Source organism: Gobius niger (genome assembly GCF_951799975.1).
Source record: "Gobius niger genome assembly, chromosome: 4".
Taxonomy (NCBI): domain Eukaryota; kingdom Metazoa; phylum Chordata; class Actinopteri; order Gobiiformes; family Gobiidae; genus Gobius; species Gobius niger.
This window is the reverse complement of record NC_136855.1, coordinates 21,914,613-21,939,723: the sequence shown is the minus strand read 5'-3', so window position 1 is coordinate 21,939,723 and position 25,111 is coordinate 21,914,613. Positions and strand designations below refer to the sequence as shown.

At 41.4% G+C, this 25,111-nt stretch overlaps 1 protein-coding gene across 2 annotated transcripts in view; it reads right to left on the bottom strand.

Moving 5' to 3' along the window:
- LOC306962164 (CUB and sushi domain-containing protein 1-like) overlaps nucleotides 1-25,111 on the bottom strand; it is a 388,198-nt gene that overhangs the window by 5,569 nt on the left and 357,518 nt on the right. For both annotated transcript variants that reach the window (XM_079555239.1, XM_079555240.1), the window contains exons 59-73: nucleotides 24,531-24,707; nucleotides 21,009-21,194; nucleotides 17,615-17,791; nucleotides 15,931-16,116; nucleotides 10,149-10,322; nucleotides 7,199-7,265; nucleotides 6,987-7,093; nucleotides 5,247-5,320; nucleotides 4,645-4,756; nucleotides 4,322-4,501; nucleotides 4,004-4,063; nucleotides 3,721-3,882; nucleotides 2,543-2,655; nucleotides 957-1,044; nucleotides 667-793 (exon numbers count right to left, since the gene is read on the bottom strand). In XM_079555239.1, coding sequence (XP_079411365.1) covers nucleotides 667-793; nucleotides 957-1,044; nucleotides 2,543-2,655; nucleotides 3,721-3,882; nucleotides 4,004-4,063; nucleotides 4,322-4,501; nucleotides 4,645-4,756; nucleotides 5,247-5,320; nucleotides 6,987-7,093; nucleotides 7,199-7,265; nucleotides 10,149-10,322; nucleotides 15,931-16,116; nucleotides 17,615-17,791; nucleotides 21,009-21,194; nucleotides 24,531-24,707 — 1,990 coding nt within the window. The remainder of the gene's footprint in view (nucleotides 1-666; nucleotides 794-956; nucleotides 1,045-2,542; nucleotides 2,656-3,720; nucleotides 3,883-4,003; nucleotides 4,064-4,321; nucleotides 4,502-4,644; nucleotides 4,757-5,246; nucleotides 5,321-6,986; nucleotides 7,094-7,198; nucleotides 7,266-10,148; nucleotides 10,323-15,930; nucleotides 16,117-17,614; nucleotides 17,792-21,008; nucleotides 21,195-24,530; nucleotides 24,708-25,111) is intronic.

Sequence of the window (25,111 nt, the reverse complement as noted above, 5' to 3'; positions counted from 1 at the left end):
TAGCACATTTTCAATTTTGTTATCTACTCCCTCCACTCCCTACTTCAAATATGTGGCTCTCAATAGACATTTCTCTTCACAGCTTTAAAACTAGGACACTTTTTGTGCCAGCGAGAACTCACATAATAGGTGGAGGGGATTTTAGCGCAAGACTCTACAATTCAACTGTGTGCCAGCTTAATATAAACACGCAATACTACATTTATCAAAAGGGGCTTAGTGGCCATATTGTCATGCAATTCATAGCAATACTTTAAATGAGTTACATGAGGCTGCAGTTTAATAATATTATGGCGGATGAAAAGTGAAATGGCTTTAACTCTTTGTTGTAGAGACTAGAATGCTATTTTTTTTACCTATCTAAATAATAATAGCTAGACGGCAGTTTTCCCAAGAGACATTTTCTGTAGCTTTTACGTTTCAGTCTGTCTCTATATTTGTATATGGTCTCAGGTCTGTTATATATGGTGTATGACAACATCACTCTGTATGCCTTCAACTAAAACTATAATCATAAAACTGTCATAACTATAGACATGCTATTCCATCCTCATTTTTTTTGAATTTGTTTTTGATGAGTCCCGAGCTGCTGACAAGACTAGAACAATGAGAAGTACTTTTGACATCAGTCCTGCTGGGATATAAAACACAGGGCCCGGGGCTCACCTGTGTTTGTAGAGGTAGAAAGCAAATCCCGACAGGATGAGGGCAAAGAAGGGGACTAAGATGGCCGCTGCCACAGAGCTGCTGTTTGTGTATGGGCTGGATGGTTCCATCGCCGTGGTAACAGGACCTAGGGACACAGAAATATGAACCCACACACGCTCGGCTGCATACACAAATGGAAACTCCATTTTAGTTTATACATGGAAATTGCTGCCTGCACTACAAACTTTGGTATTGATTTTTGAGTTAGAAATAGCTTGTATGACTTCTGAGAGGTGAACCTGACATACCTTGTCTTGTCAGGTGGAACTTGCCAAAGTCTTTACTGTGAATGTGCCCCTGGTACACAAATGTCTTCTGGTCTGACTCTGCAGTGACCTGAAAAAAGTCAAAATGTTGAAAACAACTTTGTTTAAATACCTTTATATATAAGATCATTTCTGTATGGAGTAATAGAGAATTGGGTAGTTGTGTTTTTAAACACAAAAGAATATTGTTTTACTGAATTCTGACTGTTCTGACATAAAATGCATGACAAATTGAAAGTAAATGCTGTAAATTGTATAATGTCACATATTTAATTTTTTCTTGGGCATTTCAGAGCGTACCCCTGTTTTCTCTTTTGTTCTTTTATCTTTGGCTACAGCTTGTCTGGGATATACAGCTTGAACATTTTAGTAATTGAAAACAGGGGTTTCGTCTTTTAACCTGCACAAAGATTGTTTTTCTGGAATCATAACATGGCCATTACCCTGCTGTCCTTTTTTCTTTTTCTTTTTTTTTTTTGCCTTTCCTCGCTCAGTGTAATTTGCAACCTGGCAAATTGGTAAAACTGTCTCTGCTCTTTTTGTCTCTCCTCTATCTTGCATGCTTTTCCCTCCATCAATTCATGTTGGGCACCTCCCTTTACAATATGGCCCAAGATTTTCACTTTGTCATTGCTCCAGATTTTTCCTTTTCTGTCAACAAGTCAACATGCTGAGACTGTTAATCCATTTTCCCGTTCAGTCTTGTATTTCACAGGTTCTCTGCCTCAGAGATCACATCACAGGCGAGTTCAAAAGTCGACATGAAACACAAGCTAAAACAAAACCGGATGTTGTGGGATTTTTTTGTAAGTTTTGACAGAATAATCAACAGCACTGTCAAGCCACTCCATGATTTTCTTTCAGCATGTTTACTCCCTCCTCCAGCATAGCAATAGAAGGTGATTACTACAAATATTTCTGCAACAGTATTCATTGTTGCTGAAAGAAGACGCGGACAGAAGAAAGCACTCCTATTTTTAAATCAACATCCAACATTAATGGAAAATTCATTTAATTTGTGAATTCAATGGAACTTTGGGGATGATGCTTTTATGAATCGACTTCCTTGTTGCACCTTTAGACACAAATGAAAGCAAAGCCTTGGAGAAAACTACATTTTTCTTCTCTTTGAAACCATGTTAATTAGGGGTCTTTGTATTTTAAGTTGTATTTGCATAACGTGACACGAGATTCATCTGGAATTTCAATGATTTTCTTTTCTGAGATTACAGATGTGAATATGAACAAGAATGATATTTCATGATTGGTTAGACTCATGAAAAATCTTATTCAAAACAGTAGCAAAATAATCCAGTAAAATAAACTAAATATTAAAACTTGATATTTAATCAACAAAAGTCGTTGTCAAACAGTGGTAGTACTCCACTAATTTAAGATAATTTCAATCACCCTTTAGTAAAGCATTATTTCGTCCAATTTAGGTCAATCCATTTTATATCTATTTTAGTTCCTGTTCCTGTTTTTTTATACATTGCTTACTAAGAACACCAAATAAAGAGAGATTTTCGGTACAGGAAACTCAAGGAATAAATACTGTGTACACTTACATATCCATCCATAGCCCAATTGTCGTTTTTGAACTTGCTGTAGTAATGCTCTGTCGGCCCCTTCACTTGATAGACCTTCAGCAGCAACTGGTTTTCCTCAAACTTGTAGGTGCCTACACAAAACAGGTGGAAAAAATACCAGCAGTTAGTAAGAGAAGACAGCGAGTCAAACAAACATACAGAATGACATAATAATCTGAGATATTGATCTTCTGCACCTTGTAGCCTCTGTTTCCTTCACCAAACAACAGACAGGTTAGTCGAGAAAAATTACATCCGCCCTGGAACTACCCAGTTTACTCACACTGAGATTGTGTTGTTTGACAGGACACATCCATGTACAGGCTTCATGATAAAATAATTTTCTATTTCGTTTTTCCCGATCTGTCAAAGCGGTCAGTCGAAATCCAGATAGGGGGGCTTGGCAACCACTGGGGGAGCCTGGCAAAAACAATTCTTGTTTTCCATTAATAAAGTTTTTGATTTAAACTAAATATAAAAATGGCAGTATTTATTCAGCCTTGATTTACATACAAAGGCACATACAATTGATGTCTGTGGGATGAAAAGGTAAAAGCACTGAAACAAAAATACTGATATCAATACATTAAAATTAGTATATTGTACTACTGTCTAAACATGTATTTTGTGCTCATTTTAAATGGTTAAATTCATGGAAATCACAGAAATGCCTTTAGCTATCTGAGCCTGTCCCTGTAACTGCCCAAATTTGTTAGCCAGTGGCTCCCGGACCAGATTTAAATTGAATGTTCCTTCCTCATACAAATGAATAGGGAAGCCCGTCGTCCATGCTAACGTATGGAGGAGTATGTTTTGTCCTTTTCATGACTTTTAAATACTTTCCGTGGTTTCTTTATTATCAAAATATTATAAGATGATGTTTAGTGACCATTGGATGTGTATCCGACCCCACAAAAAGAAACTTAACTGAATTTGAGTTAGCATTTAGCTCAGAGGAGTTTTAGGCTCTTTAGACTTCAGAAAGAAAAATCTCAAAAGGTCTGTCCTCATTTATGATGGTGGCTAATGCTAACGGCAGGCTAACTCTGAAAAGTCTCCCACCTGGTATCATATTGAAATTAAAATCACTGGGTCATCCATGATAAGGATAATGAAGTTAATGTCTTCATAATTACATGAGATTGTGTTTCTTGTACCTGATAGTCTGATGGACACTCCCGAGGGCTCCAGTAAGGTGATATTGACCCTTCCAGTTGTGGTATTAAACCCCGTCACAGTGAATGTTGTTCCTTGTCTTTTCCCAAGATACTCATAGAAACCACTCCACTCCGAGTTTGCGGAAAACACATCCACAGGCACTGTAATCAAAACAAACAAAGAGATCGCTATTGAGCTGTGCTATTTTTAAGACTTTGTAATAAATATAATAGTCTATTCATAGTTTATTACATGTATACTTTTTTATTTAATTTGATGTACCTCGAATTTTATTCTTCTGGACATCCGACTCTCTGCTTTTGGGAATGATCTTCACACCGACTGGAAATAAAATAGTGTACCAGCTTAGAAGACACATCTTACTCATGCTGTTGTGACAAGACAAGGCTCTGGATTTCTGGGCATTGGTATAAGTTAGATAAGAAAACATCCTTTCATAATCCGCAATGCGCCTAAGGTCGACTTAATCTAATCTATATGTATCTTAAACCTTATGGGATTACCCGTCTGCCTTTTTCTTTTTTTTTAGTTGGAGCCATTTTAGACCAGTAGTGTATTGCAGAGATAATGTATCAATACCTTTACAGAGTGGGGGCTTGCCAGACCACTTCCCATCACTCTTGCATGTACGATGCTCTGATCCGCCCGCGAGATAGAAGCCCTCTTGACAGGTGTAGATCAGAGTATATCCCAGCGTGGGCAGGTCCATGGATCGAACATCCACATTGCTGGGAGTCTCAGGCTGCCTACACGAGTGGGCTACGGGGAAAACCGCAGACAGCAGCATCAGCACCATAATACATCAAATGTCAATGTACCCTTTGCATCCAAACTTAATAGCATCAATATGATGAAGATGAATCATGGGAGAACGCTTCACAACAATGCCAATTAATCCATACCTATGCATTCAGGTTGTGTCCCACTCCATGTTAGATTTTCAAGGCACGTTCTTGTGGTGGAGCCAAGAATGTGGTAGTTCTTGCGGCATTTGAAGGAAATCTTACTTCCAACCTAGACAGAAAAAAGTGGAAACATTTTTTAACGAAAAATAATTCTGCAAATCAAAACTTGGATCCTCTGCCCCACAGCGTTGGTACTTCACGTACCACTACTCCTGAGAGAGTTGGAGAAAACTTTCTGAACAAGTCTATCATTCTCTCCGTTTATAGAATTGCTGAGGATGCAGCCTGCTACGATTTGATTATTCATTGATAACATTATTGATAACTACATCCCACTCATTTGTCTGTGAAAAAGTTGCTTTAGTCACAATAGAAGGAGTTTTTACTATCTCAACAGACATGCTGTAATTCAGAAATATTGTAAACAAAATTAATCTCATGTAATAATCAGTAAGAATATACAGAATAAATATGTCCACTTTTACTTACCTCGAATATTGAATGTTTAAATAGAGGTCAAATAAGAATAATAATTAAAAAAAAGTAACCTTATCCAAAAGCCTTGGTAAAGTGCTACTAACTTTAACTTGATTTCTAACCTGAAAGCCCTGAGCCAGGACTGGAATGCCATAGGCTGGTGTTCCTGGGTCTCTGCAGCTGTTGAAGGCCGGGTCTAAAACACAAACATATCAACAGATTCAGAGACATAAAACGTACACCTGCATTTGCCATACGACGTGTTTAGGCCGTTAATGATGAACATTGTTTTCTACTATTGCAAGAATATCTTAAGGTTCTGACTGAATTGTTTTGAACAAAACAAGGTAATGTATGTTTCCTATTCATTATTACTTTATTGGATAGGACTGTTCAGATTGAAGGCGGGCGAAGAGAAGGGAGCAGATTTCAAATTGTCAAGAGTTGGGACTCAAACCCACCACATTGAGGTCAGTGCTTGTGGACATGGCAGCTGCCTCATGCACTTAGCGACTGCATCAACGTTTTTTATGTAATTAGCTTTGTGTTGATAGAGGAGATGAGCAGTGACTATATAGCTACATTGACTCATGTTATTTCTGACACATCTAAGACATGAAAATTAAGAAAAGTAAAAAAAAATCCAAAATAAAGGGCAGCTTTGACAGATATACATCTTAAAGAAAAGAAAAAGCTTCATCAAACAGATTCTATCTACTTAATACTACTTAATCTACACAAGAATCACATGTATCTGCATGATCTTGTTTACTATTAATCTGATTTTTCCTCTCTCATCCTCCATGCTTTGAAGAAGCGCCTTCATATCAGTTTCAACAAATTTAAAGTCCAATGGCATAATGTGTGTGGAATTCAGAAGTCAATGATAGCAGTATAAAAGTCCACAGCTACAGTCTTTGTTCATACTGCTATGTTATTTCTTGAGCATACACATTTTTCAGTGCATGCTCTTCTAATGTGGCTGGTATTTCTTGCTCTGAAAGGTTTATACATTTTCCATAATTAGTAGAACACTATTAATACTGTTAACCCAAGCCAAAACAATGTTGCTATGGTTATATTACTTTAGAAAACAGTAATGTAAGAGCTAATGGCCTTGCTTGCATTTTCCATGCCATGTATTTTGCATATGCTGGTAAAATGTGTGCTTTCAGTGTGTACTCATTACGGAAAAGGTGGAAATGTCATGGTGCACTCATTTTTGCACACACGGCTTTTATGTAAGGCAGGCAGTGGTTCTTGATGTGCCTACAGTACTGCTGTGTTTTCCAGTCCTGTCATCTTATATCACTTTGGGTAATTGCTTAATCAAATATACAGGCAGTATGCTTATAGAGAAAAAATGCCACCACCCACAAAGACACTGTTTCTGTAAAGAATTTAAGAGAATAAGGGTGAGAAATCTACAGTAGTTCTTCTATCATGTATAGTTTTTATATTGAAATAAGGCCTTTTATGTGTAAAACTGGGTGAACTTGTCTTCTCTTTATCTCAAATTTATGGACAGAACTACTCTTAAATTAATACATTTATTTTGTTGACATATCTAATACATTTTGTTCCCAGAGGTGTAATGGATATTTAGGCTTTAGAAAACAAATAATTACTGGGGGTAAAAAATACTTCTGTCATTTTTAGAGATGATTGTGGAGACAGGAGTATTTCTTTGTTTACAGAGACAAATCTTGCCCAAAACCTGAAATTTTTTTCGATTCAGTTTAAGTTGTCTTAAACTACTCACATATGCAGCAGAGGCCAAAAAACCATAGACTTGAATACTAAAACTCAGAGCTAAAATTAAACACTGTTGTCTCTCTCTCAGCGGTGAGTTCTTTGTTTACCTATGCAGGCAGGTTGCTGTCCACTCCAGATGCCATCAGCCTGACACACTCTTGACACAGAGCCAACGAGCAGGTAGGGGGCATGGCAGTAAAACCTGACCTCTGACCTGCGCAAGCAAAACAATAACATCATTAGAAGCTACAAAGTAGTCATTTGGACGCATTTTCCCCACACATCCTCACGTCACTGTTGACAGAAATCATACACTGACCTGTAGGAAAAGATGTTTCCCTCTCTGGACCCTCCGCCTGGCGAGCCAGGGTCACCACAAAGGACAGCTGACAGACAGAGTGGACAAGACGGTTAGGATACAATAATGCCTTTTCAAAAGCTAGCGGTGTTTATTGCCAAATAGTTTAATACAATAAAAATATGCTCTAAAACAGGGGTTCCCAAACTGTGATACGCGTACCTCTGGGGGTACGCAGGATGCCTCCGGGGGTACGCGAAGAAATTTTAGAGAAAAAAAAATGTTTTTCACAATCTGATCGATATTGACCCATTAAAACTGCCGCACGGGAAATGCGCTTATACAGTACAGGCGAAAGAGTCTTATAATTCTGGACCGAAATGTGTCCACACCAGAACCTTTGGACTTTGGACCTAAGTGCGTAAAACTCCACAGAGACTGAGAGCGTGGCTGAGGCTGAGTCAGCCCTCGCAACAACAGCAGCGCCTTTAACGTGAACAGTGCCAAAGTTTGATCAAGTAGAAGTTCTGTAATATCTGTCATAAAGAGAGAGGAGCCTGTGCACGCGCCGTCATACTGATGGTGACTACGATTTGAAACAGGAGTTTTCCTCTCATTCTGATCCGAGGAGCGAGGGGAGAAGGAGAAGCGTCTGTGGCTGTTCCCCCATCTGCCGCTAAACCCGTGGCTTTCTATCTGACACACACATTTAAATTTACGAGCTGATGTGCGGTGGCACGTGCAAAGATGATGATGTCCTGCATATACATTATCTCTGCTTTGACAAAAGGTTAAACCAGCGCATTTGAATGTGTACCGGTGGTTTGACAGTATGACTGAGGGAGATGCAGAGGGGGCGGGGCCAGAGCGCAGAGTCCAAACCAAAGGCTGATGTTCAGAATGACTGACCAAAGCAGGAGAGTCCTGATCCACTGGGACAAAGCAAAACACTCAGCTTTACCCATTCACACGAACAGCCTGGTTTTCAAAATATTCAAAAACTGGCATTTTCATATTTTTTTTCTGTATTTACATATTCTTAATCACCCAGACGAGCATGTGATATTCAAAGTGTTTTCAATCGTGTCTATGTAGGTGGTACACGACTCGTCACCCAAAGCTTCAAGGGGGACACGGCTCCAAAAAGTTTGGGAACCACTGCTCTAAAATGTCAAGAATGTGGGACCATGATGCATTAAAACTGTGTAACGCATGACTCCTCGTTGTGTAATCCTTACTTAGACAATTGGGCTACAACATGGCAACCAACTACCTTGAACCTTGGATCCAGGAGGAACAATGCTGTTTTCGTCCTGGTCGTGGCACACTGGACCAGCTCTATACCCTCCGTCGGGTGCTCGTGGGTTCATGGGAGTTCGCCCAACCAGTCCACATGTGTTTTGTGGATCTGGAGAAAGTGTTCGACCGTGTCCCTCGTGGTGCCCTGTGGGGGGTGCTCCGGGAGTATGGGGTCCGGGGCCCTCTGCTAAGGGCTATCCGTTCCCTGTATGACCGCAGCAGGAGCTTGGTTCGCATTGCCGGCAGTAAGTCAGGCCTGTTCCTGGTGCGTGTTGGTCTCCGCCAGGGCTGCCCTTTGTCACCGATTCTGTTCATTACTTTTATGGACAGAATTTCTAGGCGCAGCCAGGGGCCGGAGGGTGTCCGGTTTGGGAGCCTCAGGATCTCATCTCTGCTGTTTGCAGATGATGTTGTTCTGTTGGCTTCAACAAATCAGGACCTTCAGCTGCTCTGGGGCAGTTTGCAGAGTGTGTAGCGGCCGGGATGAGGATCAGCACCTCCAAATCTGAGGCCATGGTTCTCCACCGGAAAAAGGTGGCTTCCCCTCTACAAGTTGGTGGGGAGTCCTTGCCTCAAGTGGAGGAGTTCAAGTATCTCGGGGTCTTGTTCACGAGTGAGGGACGGATGGAGCGTGAGATCGATAGACGGATCGGTGCGGCGTCAGCAGTGATGCGGTCGCTGTATCGGTCTGTCGTGGTGAAGAGGGAGCTGAGTCGGAGGGCAAAGCTCTCGATTTACCGATCGATCTACGTTCACACCCTCACCTATGGTCATGAGATTTTGGTAATGACCGAAAGGACAAGATCACGAATACAAGCGGCCAAAATGAGCTTCCTTCGCAGGGTGGCTGGGCGCACCCTCCGAGATCGGGTGAGGAGCTCAGTTACCCGGGAGGAGCTCGGAGTAGAGTCGCTGCTCCTTCACGTCGAAAGGAGCAGCTGAGGTGGCTAGGGCATCTGTTCCGGATGCCTCCTGGTCGCCTCCCGCGGTAGGTGTTCCAGGCATGTCCTAGTGGGACAAGGTCTCATGGAAGGCCCACGACACGCTGGTGGGACTATGTCTCCGAGCTGGCCTGGTGTCGCCTCAGGGTCCCCCCAGAACAGCTGGAGGAGGTGTGTGTGGACCGGGAAGTTTGGGCATCTCTGCTGAGACTGCTGCCCCTGCGACCCGGCCCCGGATAAAGCGGAAGAAAATGGATGGATGGATGGATGGATGGCTGGATGGATGGATATCTTGTGGTAAAAACATGACCTGATTGGTGATTTGTTTTGTATTTCAGCCGTAGAGGTGAACATTTTTTTTCACTATTTTTTCTTGTGCTTTAGAGATGAATATTTGAATGTGGTCACGGTTTGTCCTCATCGGGGTCATAGTGGGTCTCAATGCCACACTCAATACTAAAGAAGCACTGCTTTACATCACAATGAATGTATGAAACGCACGTTCCTCTGCTTTAGTTCGCAATATTGTGAACATTTTGCGATGTGCATCCCGTTCACTCACCTACCTCAACAAAATGTGTGAAAAACAAATACAGTTATCAATTTTGCTGGGAGTTTGACAAAGGAAATAAAAAAGTTTAATGTTTTTTTGGAGAAACCGCGGTATTGGTGGTTCTTCAGTGCGCCGTTGAAGATTGATATCAGTTAATAGGCTCCGGCAGCAGACTTACGCAGACACTGAGGTACGTCTCCGGTCCACGTCCCGTTCCCCTCACATGTCAGCACGGTGGGAGAGGACAGCTGGTAACCATGGAAACAGCTGTAGCTGACGCCGGAGCCCCACGAGTAGTCGCTTCCCTCAACTTTCCCATGGAGCACTTGAGGCGGGGGCCCACAGTGGATCACTACGGTAAACACACACAAACTTGACACATCACCACAGATATCAAGTCACATGAATCAGGACACATCCACCGGCGCCTGAGCAGCTGGAGTTTCACAGCAGGTGGATCTCTTTGCATTTTGGCACTGGTTTTACTATTTTATTTGCACTGGAAAGCATAGTGCGGGCGTGTATAAAGTTGACATTATCTGACTGCCAGGTGGTTGTCGTGAGATTGTACAAATACAGCTGTGCTTAAGCATTTTGCCATGAGTGACAAGCAGATGAAGATCCATGCTTGAGTGCTTGGATGAATGTACAAAGCTTTGATGATCGCACACTGCTTTGCTCAGAAAATAGCATGATAAAAAGCTTTTTTAAATCATTATTATTTTGCGCTCTGATTCATGCTCAATGGATCAGACAGGACAGCAGTCAATCTAAAAAAAAAGGAAATCCTATCAGACATACTGTGTGTGTGAAAAGAGCACAAACTGGGAGCATTAGACTTATTTTTCGCCATGCCAAACGGCCCTGTAAAATGGCTCAATTAGGTCTTGTACAGCTTCCAAATATTTTTTTTATGTTTTTCACTAATCTAATATATAATAATTGTTGTCTAGGTAATTGGGACTTTGTGCATTTGCAAAAACATTGTTACTATTCTAAAAAACTATTCTAAGCTAAACTATTTTAGCTTGACTACAGAGCAACAGTGCTTTGGTTTGGGAACTTTTTGTTATTGTTTGAAATAATGGAAAATTGTGTGCCTGTTTTCTTTTTTTTTAAACTTTAAACAACAACAAAATAAAGGCACATGAATGAATATAACAAAGATCAAGTTACAAAGGAAGACTAGTCAGGTCAGTTTTCATTTGCAATCTTGCTGTTATTTGCGCCATGTGATACACTTCTGTCAGTTTATTTTTCCATTGGGTAATTTTGGGGGGCTGAGGTTTAAGCCAAGAGACCGTAATCATTTTCTTTGCGATTAAGAGTAGTATTTTTAGTTGGGAAATGTTACAATTTGATCGGAGATTGGAAGGGAATATTCCCAATATTATGACATTCAGTTCCAATAGAATTTTAACCAATTCCAAGAATTAATTTGTTTTGTACAGTTCCAAAATACGTGAGTGTGGTCTCCCACCTGAACACAGCCCCTCCAACATCGGCCTGAAGTTCTTCCAAACCTGGATGTGACAAAGGGAGTTCTAAAAAAATCTAGTTTTAGTTTTCCACTCAAACTCTCGAAGGACTGGACTTTTTGTATGTTGTGTCTCTCCCGCAGTGTCTGTTCCCAGTCCTCATCCTTGATAATTATGTTCATGTCCAATTCCCATTTTCCCTTAATGTCTAAGGTATTCTCTGTGTCTTCCTGTTGTATTTTGTAAGCATAACATACGTATTTGCTAGTAATTGCTCTTTTAATTACGGAAATAATGAATTGTTCTATACTGGAGGATTGGACAAGGAGATCAAATGATGATTTTTCTTGGCTTGGAAGATCATATTATTGTTGGAGCTGCTGAAAGGCCATTAGACTTCCACTCTCAACCATTTGACCCAGCATTAAAATTGTGTGCCTTTTTTATACGAAATGCAGGGACAGATTCTGTGAAGAATGTATTTGTCTTGACTCTTAATTTGCAATTACCACTTGTACAATGTTAATGAATAACAAGCTACTTGAAAATCTGATTTCATAACAAGCAGCCTACTTCACTAAATTGCTGTATCAACTGCGGCAAACAAACAAAGCAATTAAGGTCTTTCATGAAAAAAGAAAAGCTTCACTGCACATAGTGTTCTGGGTGAGAACCTATAGGTAACGCACTATTTGAAACTATATGCTAAGTATCACATAATCGCAAAATCCATATATTGGCACCCCGCTAAATAGTGGTATCCTGTGTTGCTGGAGACAGACTTGTATAGCTTCATAGGTCCCTGATAAACATCTGTGTGTGCAAGTGGCTCTGACTCCCCAAGATAATGATAACCATCTGCACAGTTTCAACCATTTAATAAAGTCAGTGTAATACCCATCTAATCAGGAGACAGATGCTTTCACGCTCTATTCACTCAGCTATGATGATACACCACCAACACACGCAGGTAAATACAGACCCCCACAACAAGCTATGGGGGGTTGAACGGCAGAGTCACATGTCCAATCATAGTCAGAGGAACATGGCCTAAGAAAAGGCTTAAATATTCCAGTAAAAATGACGAGAATGTTTGCCAAAAAATAATTGGTGTTTAAACAAATTTCCTTTCCTGAGAGTTTCCTCCAAAGCATTTTGCTCTCGACCGCAAAGAGTAAAAATAAACTGGCCACAGCGGCTTCGGTCCCTCGTGCTTAAGAACCACTTGTGTCTGCAAAGAACGCTCGGATAACATAGTATTTATTCTGTGTTTGTGGCTAAAATTATAAACAACTCAGTGGATTTCATGAACCTGCAATTCTGTTTATCCTTTCCTTCACCTGTTCCCCTGATCATCCCACACTCTTGATCACTTATTATTAATACTGGTTTTCCATATGGGTCAGCAGTATGATGCATGCAAAACCTCTGACCAGGATGTACCCACGTAACCTTACACAAAAAGGTGCAATATGAATGTTCTTTGTGCGTATGTCTCTTGAGCATACCTCGCACCCCCAGTTCTAATTCCTTTCCACGGCTGTGTGCTCACAGGGTTAGGGGCAGGTATTGATTTGTCTCCTCTATTGTTTCTCCTACCTATCCAGGCCCCCGCCCTTCTCCCTCCAACCTCTCTCTCCTTGAAGGGCCTACTAATGCCCTGTCACATTATCTTTCCTTTCCTTTTACACTCATCCACTTGAGCCCTCATATCCTTCCTCCTACCCCGAGCCTAATCTCAGGCTTATTCATTTTTGTGTGTCCTTTTGTGCCTCTTATTTCTCAAGGACTCCAAAACATAACACCTCATCAATTCTTCATTATCTTTCCCATTAAGTTATTTGTTTTTGCTGTTCTCTCCCTCTGCACCATTTTTAAACAATATTTTTTATACATTTTCATAAAGTACGATTAAACGAGACAGTTGGACATTTCATGATATTGATTCTGATTGGTATTTTATTATTATTATTATTATTATTATTATTATTATGAAAATTATGAAGAGATGAGATGGTGGTCAAATTTTATTAACTAGATTCAGGAGCAGGACCACGAATCAACCAACCCATTTTCCTTGCACCCAACCTCCCCTGCATTTGCCTAACCACGCCTCTAATTACTCTATACCAGCCAAGCCCATTTTACACCGTGTGCCAAAATTGCCGTCCTCACCCTCCCCCTATTTGTATCTTTCAGCGCTGATTCTTATGCTCCGAAGAAGCGTAGAGAAATTTGTCTTCTGCATTTGACCCATTCTTTGATGCCGCTGGGATAACCCGTAAGGAGCAGTGGGCGACCGCAGTGCAGCGCCCGGGGACCCATCTCCAGGCTGTTGGTCAAAATCACCTGTCTGGAGGATCCACCTATATTGTTCATGTATTTAGTGGCAGGGGAAACTGGAGTACCTGAAGAAAACCCACGCAGACAGTACAGTGTACAGTGCTACACAAAAGAGAGAATGCAAATGCTGAACAGCAAAGTGACTTGTTGTCCTCTCCACACAGGGCAGTGGTTTTAGCCCTTCGAATCACTCTGAGAACTATGCCCTGCCCCGGCTCTGTGGGGGCCACTTCATAGCTGGCAGGGTCCTATTCATCTTAGCCTGCTTATGCCAGGAAGCTGTACTGAGAATTAGCAATAAGGTTGTATTAATGATGGCTTTCCTAAACATTGGGGTTATTGAGTGCTGCATGATGCCGTCCAGAGACACGAGGTTGTATCTGTATAAGACTTTTACAAGTAATTTGTTTAGCTGCATTAAATGAGAATTTAGTGGCAAGAATACATCACACTTGGTCCATTTCGGCTGAAAGTCTCTCGTTTACAATGAAAGACATTGTGAATTGATATAACAGTGCCAAGATTGTACCAGTCTGGCAAGTTAACCACATACACTGCATTTCTTTCAACAAATTATGAAAATTAAGACTTATACATGAAGGTATTTCCATTGTTAATTGTGATTTTTGGAGATCTACATTCTACCTTTAGCACGACTCTCAGATCAGTCTGTTTATTGTTTCTCAGTGCACAAAAGAAAGCTCTTCCAAAAACACTATAAAAAAAAGGCATGTAGTCTGTTTGAAGTACAGTAGCAAAGAAAAGTAAAACCAGAATGAAGACACACTGCAGTGATCGGATGGAAGAGCCGAAAGAGGGCAAGATTCAGAGACTTTGCACCCTCCACTCCCTGTTTTCAGTTTCCACAATTCTATCATCCGCAGCATCTTCCTCCACTTGCCTCCCTGTGCCCGCGCCGCTCTGTCTCAGTAGCCATTGCTTTCCCTCTTTTTTATATTATTATTCTTCTTCTTTTTTTTTATCTCAGTTCAAAGCCAGTGCAACCGCGGCAGCCAGCAGGAGATTTTCTGTTTGTGGGAAGCAATGGCGGGGCTGATCTCAGGAAACATTCCAACCTTTTGCTTTTGTAGAGCACTGTAGCTGAAAACATAACACAGGCTGTTGTAAAGCTCAATTTAATTTAATGTATTCTATTCTCTCCTTTGCGTGTGGGGATAAAAAAAGGGGGGAAAAAATCTAATTAAATGTTTTGTTATGGCAAGGGGCATTGTTAATTTTCCCACGGCCTGTTTGCTATATACTTTTAAAGTCACAAGCTCTCGCATTTACAGAGCCAGCCCAAAGTTTGCTGTAACTACTGTTTACTTTGTGGGTAGTTGTTGTTCTGCCAGAAGTTTTCTAATAATTAGCCTTTACTGCCTTTAGATGACATTTTAGAGTGCGATAACATTTTGGGGTAATTACAACATACAGCTTCCTCTCAGTTTAATGTAGGAAAGCAAAATTGAGTCATCAGCCTTTTAGTACAGACTTTTTGGAAATGCTTAATACTTTATTCTTGAGGGCACACGGTGGCAGCAGTGGTAAGCATGACTTCTAGGTCCGTAGCACTGTTTGATAATTGATTGTTTCCAGAGTTTGTATGATGTAGCTTTTTGGGACACTTTGGCAACATTGCTTTAACTCACACATGGATTGAGCATCTTAACATTAAAAAAACAAAAAACAAACTAATAAATAAATGCTTTTCACCACAAAATCTTTTTAAAAATAACTTCTTCGGTCTCTTGTGCCCAAAAAAAAACACTTGAGTCTGAAATCAAAGCTCAGTGAGCACTTGGGCATTCATATTGTATTTGTGGCTCAAAGTAAAAAGAACTGAGGAGTTCCATTTAACTGATTGGATGCTTTCTGTTCTACCTTCCCAAAATAAGCTCTGTTTAGCTTGTTTATTTATTTAGATTTTTTATTTGCAACACGCACTGCAGCCCTAATAATATCTCTCATGTTGGGTATTTGTTGGCTGTTTTGCGGCAACTCGTTTCACTCCAGACTTTAGACAGGCACATGAAGAGGAATTACATGAAAAAATGATTTAGCATTTTGAATTTGTTGACAGAGTTAAATGAAAAATGTACGTGTGCTTCATGCATCTGAATAAGATTGTTTTTCTCCTACCTTTACAGCTGGGCTTGGTCTGATTCCAGGTCCCGTCTTTAGTGCAGTGTAGGATATTGCGAGCAAGTCCCTGAGGTTCCATCAAGTGTCCGGGGTTACAGCGATACGTGACTGAGTGGTTGAAGGTAAAATCACTTCCTAAATAAATTCCGTTGGCGATAGGTCCGGGGTCTCCACAACTGATCACTGTAGAATGGAAACAAACCATTTATTATGTGCAAAATGTTGGCGCACTTCTTTTCAAGGTTGGCTGTAAAGCACCTTGTCACATGTGCATTATAGTGTGGGCAAACTTGGTACACAAGATTTAATGAAAGCTGATGTTTTTAGCCATTCCTGCCTGGTCCGTGAACCACCTCCTCCTTAACCTTCACACACTGTCTCCTCAAACTTCCCTAGAGCAATTTCGCACAGAATATAAAGAGCTTTATCAACCTCCTACGATCTTTCTCCAAAAAACACAGTCTGTGTCTGTACTGGAGCTGAAATGCCTTTCAGAATACCTGCACTGGAGCATACCAATCTGTCGCTTGACTATTTATGTTTACTCGTCCTCATCCTTTGTGTTATATACCAACAGCAGCACGCCTTGGAGACACTACCAGAGAAATGAGGCAAGATGATGCAGACCCAGTTTATTTATTAAAATGATATTCTCCACAATCTGAAATAATAAGGGATTGTTGATGTTAAACTAATTCAACAAACACGTACTGGGTTTTATTAGACACGATCACCTGTGTTTGTTTTTTTGCCCCTAATATTATTGGTTATAGACACCTGCCGAAAATGCAATGCAATGCCACAAAGAAAATGCACTGTAGATTCTCACAGAATCATGTAGTATTTATTATCTATTTATTTATTTATTTAAATGTGTTGAGTCGCTACGAGCTCATTTTCATCTGCAGTCCCTGCGCACTGGGCGGAGGCAGTAACACTGAGCTGGTTATCCATAAAAAAAAGCCCAAAATACAGTTACAACAGCACCACTGATGACAACAGGTATCAGCGGAAGGTTCCCATCAACAACAACATCATACGCCCTAGGCATAGGTGACCCAGCCGGCCGCCTAGGGCGCCATCTGCTGGAGGGGAAGCTGAATTGCGCTTTAATTTTTGAACCCCATACTCCCACCATTTACAAAATTGATGATTTTCGGACATAACTTTGGAACAGAAAGTGATAGAAACTTTGAGTTTGAACTTTGAAAAGAGCCCTCTGGTCCTTCTACGCCTCCGGGGAGCCGCGTAACATTGCAATGAAAATTCGTAAATTTACTTCAGAACTAGAGGCATGTGTTCATGATTTTCTTTTTATGAATGGATAATCATAATAATATACAATAATAATAAACAATCAAAATAAAATTACATAATAATAATATTTCCATATCCAGAAAGTGTCCAAAAAGATTGTGGAGTAAAAAACAAAAACAAAGCTACTATAGCATGCTCCTTGGGTCAAGAAACACACATAAATATAAACAATGTTCCTCTTTTTTTGAGAAGTTCACTTGTTTAAACATTGAAATAATTAGCTCATATCCCAGCAACACAATCCCTTTAAGAACAAGTTGTTTGTTTGCTGAACATCATCATACAGTATAATATACACACAATTGATACTGATTCTGTTCAGAACTCATTCGTGGTCATGGCACTTTGTCAAGAGTAATCTTACCCGTGCAGTCTGGAGGTTGCCCAGTCCACGTCCCATTAGTTGTGCAGTGTCTGGTGGTCAGGCCAGATGTTTTAAAGCCATCCCAGCAAGCGTAGGCTACAGAGCTGCCAAAGGTGATGCCGTCGCTAAAGATGATTCTGCCATGTGCTGGGGTGCCAGGGTTGCCACAGGAAACCGCTAAAATGTCACAAAAATGTTAAACAGTGGTGATTAATCAGTGATAAACAAGGGGTGCTACCGGGCTATCACTCTCTTGCCAATGTTGAACAAAGAGAGCATTGTTTCACTCTTGCGGCAAATATCGTTCAATATATTCCGGAGGTACTACTGCTGATTGATGACTTGAGTTGTTGGAAAGGTGCCCAGACTGATTGGCAGATGTACTACAGGATTTCAAATGTGTGTTAAAGGTTGTCATACATCTACACAGAGTCCAGTGGGACTGCCAAAGAAGTAAAGCCTCCAGAACAATACACTGGAGCTGTCTGTGTGGTAAGAGGAGCTGTACCTTGCTTTTATTTATATTAAATAACATAAGATGCAGTATGATGTAGTGAAGTGCTTTACCACAAGCAGATAAATCAGAGTTATTAAAAAATTACAGTATTGCCACAAACATAAGCATCTACACAAAGGACCATTGTCTTGTTTTGTGCCCAGAGTTTATGTTCTTAGTGTCATTTAATAAGCTTTTAGGTTGCCATAGCTAAGCATAACCATAGAGTTTGTCCTTCATTTCTGACGCACCCGACTAAATCTAACTAGGAGTGTGACAATATATCGATTTTCCAATAAATCGCGATATTTTGCGCAACAATACAATACAATACAATACTTTTTATTCCGATATTAATATTTTGAGGACATCATGCATATTAATGAGGTAGCAGTGCTCCACTGTTTTCACATTCAATAGAGGCCAATAATGATCAAGAATTCACTCAGAACAGCAGAGGCTTTTATGCACTTGGACCAAACAATGTCACACAAATATATTACTTTTAGTGGTGGGACTCGATTAAAATGTTTTAATCGAGTTAATTACAGGTCTGTAATTAATTAATCGCAATGAATCGCATTTTAATCGAAAACCAAAACCAACAATTTTTTGCACATAAAAATATTCAATAATTAGATAGAAACATGAGTTCAACAACAATAGATGCAAAGTTCATTTATAGCTATTTAGCTTTCAGGTGTTTTAGAAACTCTGATCACTCATGTAACTTGTAGAGTACATAAAACAGTAATAATTATGCCACATTTATATAAAAGTAAAACATAAATAAAGTCAAGGGGCCATAAAACAGCGCCTTTCAGTGTTTAACAGAGTGCCATTTCTTATACTGACAGGGGTTAGGGTTATTTTGGCTCAGAGGCGGAAGGCTAACATTAGCATCGAGGACGTCTCTGTGTTTGCTCCTACATGTTTTGCATAGAGATGGTATTATAGACTTGAGTAACTACGGTGGAAGGCTAACGTTTTTTGCACAACCTGCACACAGCAGTACTATACGCTTGTCTATTGTTCCATCAGGAGATTTTTTAGAACAAAACCGAGTTCCCGACGGGCCGAGTGAAGCATCTCCGTCCATTGCTGTTGTGGGCGTCAGATATACAGGCGGAGAATTCGAGGGAAATACGAGATTATCATTATTGTAAGCCATGTATCGCCTATCGTGTCGGATTTTGAGGTACCTGGAGGTTCTCACCCTAGTATCAACTCTCTGTCATAACTTTCCACTAACATGTATTTGGGACAGATAAAAGTAATGTGTGAGTGACACAATTCATGTAAGCCGCTGATACAGCTTTGATTTAAGGCCTAACTAAAGCAGAGGAAATTAGCCGAGCAGGACACACAAAGACCGAGGGGAACAGGGAGATGTGTCGGGCCTAAACTAGTCAGTCATAGATCTTCAGATTTGCTGGCAAAGCACATTAACAGAGCAGACAGGAATTAGCAACCAGCCAAAGCACATTTCACTAATAAGTTCATGACAGCTGACAGCCTCAGACAATCAGACACCTATTGATGGGAGTCATTAGTTAGAGCCTTTAAAAGCTCTGCTCGGGCCAAGCTCGTGTTAGTGTCAGTGTGTGTGAAGTTTCGTCGTTTACATTGTTGTGTGTGAGAGTGTAGCTGCGCGCATGTGTCTAGAGGCTCAGTGATAAATGACGCATCCTATCTGAATCAGCTTTAAACCAGTATTAGCTTAATGAAAAACAAGGCCACGTAGACGTAAATAATCAAGGCTGCCCAAAAACACAGACAGAAGTGCAAACATTGTGTGTGAGTGCGTAAATGTTATATTACTTAGTGGCAGAGCAAAGGCCATTGGGATCCACTGTCCATTAAAATATCACGTCATATAACACTAAAAGCAGAACATCTGGATATTACAATGTATGAGGCACCTTGCTTTCAGGGGGTGCATCTTCCCATTTCCTATGAGAAACAGTTGGACAGACCTGATAGCTGCCATGAAAGGAAATTAATTTAAAGGTTTCTATACACATTTTGACTCTTTTTCTAAATCCAATTTCAAATGTATTAAATATAGGAAGTTATTTTATTGCGCAAAGGGATAAAAAAGATTGGATAAATTCCTGACATTTTAATTTAAAACTTTCAAACGCTGGCTCCCTGATAAAAATGAGTTATATGAATAACTGCTGACTTTAATACTTTTACATTTAACTGTGTATTGGATCACAGCCATGTGGCCATTCAGAAAACTTGATGTTCTGGGCATAACAAAGAGAGAAAGAAAGCTTGGTTCCTTTGTCAACATTTGACAAAAGAACATTTGGCCTTTTGGGTGTCCTGACAAATCACCTAAAATCTATAAAGCATGGCATAATCATTATCATCCTCATTAGGGAACTTCTAATAATTACGAGCAGTTCTGCTACGAGAGCAAAGTCTTAAATAGATACAATTTAGTTAATTACATTTAATTGTGAGGAAGTGTAACAGAAAGTGCTTTAAAGTCTTAAAGAAACTTCAATTTAAACAGACCATCAACAGTTGCAAAAGTTCTTTCACAAAGCAGCCAATCTTTTGAATCCCTTTTGTGTTTCATCACATTAGAAGGCATTAGTGTGAGACCAATGATGTGTTATGGTAAAACACATGAGAAAAGACTGACAGCAAAGCTTAAGACGTTGAGATCATCTTTGTTCATAATGTGAATAAACAGAATAATGAATGAGTATATCATAGGGATATCGTCTTTTCTTGAAGGTGAATGGTGTGTTAACAGAACAAAGGCCCTAACAAGAGGGAAAGGTTATATTTATTGGTATGATGTTGATATCATCAGCTAATGCAGCTGTGGCATTAATCAATAATTTGCATTCATTTCCCAAGCCTCATAAGTTGATAACCTACCTTGACACACTGGTTGCGTGCCACTCCAGGTGCCATTGTGAAGACAGGTTCTCTCAGCGGAGCCAATCAGATTAAACCCCGCCTCGCAGCTAAAACGCAGCAGGCTCTTGGTTTTAAACTCTTCTCCTCCGAGTCGGGCCCCATGTGGAGGCATCCCGGGGTCTCCACAAATACCTGAACTCGCACCTGTGTCGGCAGAGAAGGCATAAACCTAATGTAGCAAACACACCAGGAACCGAAGCGATAGGACCCCTACGAAGACACTAATTGATTAAACAAACATTACACACATACAAAGGGTTATAAGGCTATATCTCCCTTGGGCGGTTGTGTAAAAAATAGACGTGACAGTTCAAAAAATACAGTTTTATTAGCCTCATGCACTGAAAATTCATGTTTGTTACAGTATAACAGAGGCTATTTTTAGGCACTTGAGTCTGCATATTACAGTGACACACAAATATGCCCTACTTGTATGATTGTATTTTGCATTTAGGCTATACCAAATTGTTCTAGCATTAAGAGCACAGAGCGTGTCACCATTCCAGCAGCTTAAATTCCATCGGAGGGGGATTTGTGAGTTTAACAGGGTACAGCTCTGAACACAGCGCCTTGCATCTCAATGAGGACCTCAGCTGCAGAAAGAAGTCGGCCCTGCTGTGTGTTCTGTTCAAAGGTCAAAAGAGGAACGAGATGCTGTATAACATTGTTTGAGCTACTCACAAGACTGATGTAGTTTTTAAAGTAAAATAAAAATAAAGTAACCTATATATATAAACTATATATATATATATATATATATATATATATATATATATATATATATATATATATATATATATATAAATAAACTCTTCCTCGCCCTCCGCGGGCGGTCTCTTTTTCCTTCAAGCTCGGGTCCTCCAGAGGCCTGGGAGCTTGAGGGTTCTGCGCAGTATCTTTGCTGTTCCTAGAACTGCACTTTTCTGGACCGAGATGTCTGATGTTTTTCCTGGGATCTGCTGGAGCCACTCCTCCAGTTTGGGGGTCACTGCCCCGAGTGCCCCAATGACCACGGGCACCACTGATGCCTTCACCCTCCAGGTTTTCTCCAGCTCTTCTCTGAGCCCCTGGTATTTCTCTAGTTTCTCGTGTTCCTTTTTCCTGATGTTGAAGTTGCTTGGTATTGCTATGTCGACCACAACAGCTTTCCTCTGCTCTTTGTCCACCACCACAATGTCCGGTCGGTTCGCCATTACCATTCTGTCCGTCTGTATCTGGAAGTCCCACAAGATCTTGGCTCGGTCATTCTCGACCACCTTTGGAGGTGTTTCCCACTTTGATCTTGGGGTTTCCAGCCCATACTCTGCACAGATGTTCCTGTACACTATACCAGCCACTTGGTTATGGCGTTCCATGTAAGCTTTCCCTGCCAGCATCTTACACCCTGCAGTTATGTGCTGGATTGTCTCATTGGCCTCTTTGCACAGTCTACACCTGGGGTCTTGTCTGGTGTGGTAGATCTGGGCCTCTATTGCTCTGGTGCTCAAGGCCTGCTCCTGTGCAGCCATGATGAGTGCCTCTGTGCTGTCCTTTAGTCCGGCTGTGTCTAGCCATTGGTAGGATTTCTGAATATCCGCCACTTCAGTTATGTTTCGGTGGTACATGCCGTGTAGGGGCTTGTCCTCCCATGACGGGACCTCCAGCACCTCATCTTCTGTTCCCCATTGTCTGAGACATTCACTGAGCACGTCATCTGTCGGAGCCTTGTCCTTGATGTACTTATGGATCTTGGATGTTTCGTACTGGATAGTGGCTCTCACACTAACTAGTCCTCGGCCTCCTTCCTTACGGCTAGCGTACAGTCTCAGAGTGCTGGATTTGGTGTGGAAAGCTTTCGCGTCTTAACATCTGTGGTCTGTATCTCATCCTTTGGCCAGCTTATTATTCCTGCAGGGTATCTGATTTCTGGCAGGGCGTAGCTGTTTATTACCCGGGACTTGTTCTTGCCATTGATCTGGCTTCTTAGGACCTGCCTTACTCGTTGGAGGTATTTGGCCGTAGCCGCTTTCCTTGTCACCTCTTCGAGGTTGCCATTTGCTTGTGGGATTCCGAGGTACTTGTAACTGTCCTCAATGTCTGCTATTGTTCCTTCTGGGAGTGAGACCCCTTCTGTGTGGACTACCTTCCCTCTCTTAGTCACCATCCGACCACACTTCTCTAGTCCGAATGACATCCCAATGTCTGCACTGTATATCCAGGTGGTATGGATCAGTGAGTCGATGTCTCGCTCATTCTTAGCGTGCAGCTTGATGTCATCCATGTAGAGGAGGTGACTGATGGTGGCCCCGTTTCTGAGTCGGTATCCATAGCCAGTCTTCTTGATTATTTGGCTGAGGGGGTTCAGACCTATGCAGAACAGCAGTGGGGACAGGGCGTCTCCTTGGAATATGCCACATTTGATGGAGACTTGTGCAAGTGCCTTGCCATTGGCTTCAAGGGTGGTTTTCCACAACCTCATCGAGTTTGCAATGAAGGCTCTTAGAGTCCTGTTGATGTTGTATAGCTCCAGGCATTCAATTTTCCAAGTATGTGGCATTGAGTCGTAAGCTTTCTTGTAATCAATCCAGGCAGTGCTCAGGTTAGTGTGTCGGGTTCTGCAGTCTCGAGCGACTGTTCTGTCTACCAGGAGCTGGTGTTTGGCACCTCTGGTATCTTTACCGATTCCCCTCTGAGCTGTGCTCATGTATTGATCCATGTGCCTGCTTATCTTAGCAGCTATGGTGCCGGACATGAGCTTCCACGTTGTGGAGAGGCAGGTTATTGGCCGATAGTTGGATGAGACTGTACCCTTTGAGGGATCCTTCAGGATCAGGATTGTGCGCCCTTCGGTTAACCATTCAGGGTGATTCCCATCCCTCAGCAGCTGGTTCATTTGTGCTGCCAAGCGCTCATGGAGAGCCGTGAGTTTCTTAAGCCAGTAGGCGTGTATCATGTCAGGGCCTGGTGCTGTCCAGTTTTTCATACCTGAAGCTCTTTCTTGGACGTGTGCCACTGTGATGGTAACTGGATTCTGTTCAGGGAGGTTGCTGTGGTCCTCTCTCAGAGCCACCAGCCACTGTGCATCACTGTTGTGTGCTGCCTCCTTCTCCCATATGCCTTTCCAGTACTGTTCAGTTTCCAGCCTTGGTGGGTCTGCTCTGTTATTGTTACCCTGCCACTGAGCGTACACTTTCGCTGGTTGAGTTGTGAACAGACGATTTACTCGTCTGGCTTCGTTGTCTCTCGTGTACCTCTTTAGGCGGCTGGCCAAGGCTTGGAGCCTTTGTTTGGCAGTTTCCAATGCTTCAGGTATGGGCATCAGATTTTAATTGGCTAAAACCAGTTTGTAATAAACCTAAAAGGAACTCTCACTAAACCTCAGCACCTGTGCCCAATAAAGTCCAAACTAGTGCAAGCTCATCAACTCAATAAATTATCTCGGTTTTTAGCACTCAAATGAGGTGTAGCACAAGTTACAAGCAACAATAAAAAAGTCTTTACCTGTGCAGTATGGCGGCACCCCGCTCCATGTGGCATCCTCCTGACAGTGGCGAGTGTTGTTGCCGACTAGCACCCCTCCTGGCAGACAGGAGTAGCGCAGCACTGAGCTGTATGACCAGCTGTGGGTCCCTGCCACTGCTGCATTAGGTGGAACACCAGGGTCACCACAGGAAATGGCTGTGCGGGGAGTGATAGATCAGAAGAGAGTGGCAGACTGGTGTTAGTGAGAGTGGGACCCAATCCAACTATAGATTGCAGATAGCACTGCATTAGGGCCTGCAGCTGGGTCACTGCAGGAGACAGTAACAGGAGGCCATGACAGCGGAGAATTAGAGCTCACTAAACATGTTACTATTAAGAAAATGCACAAGCCTCCATTTCTATGTTTTTCTTTCCATGTAGTTTTGAAATTGTGTTTTCAATCAATGTAATCAAAATATCTGGTGAATAGTAATGCACATAGTACAGTATATTACATGCGTGTCAGTTTCCACCAGAGGTTACATTAACCAAAAATTCTCCATAATTTTGACAGAGTCAAGTCCAGACGCAGCTATGTCTCTGACACAGGGCTCTCTAGT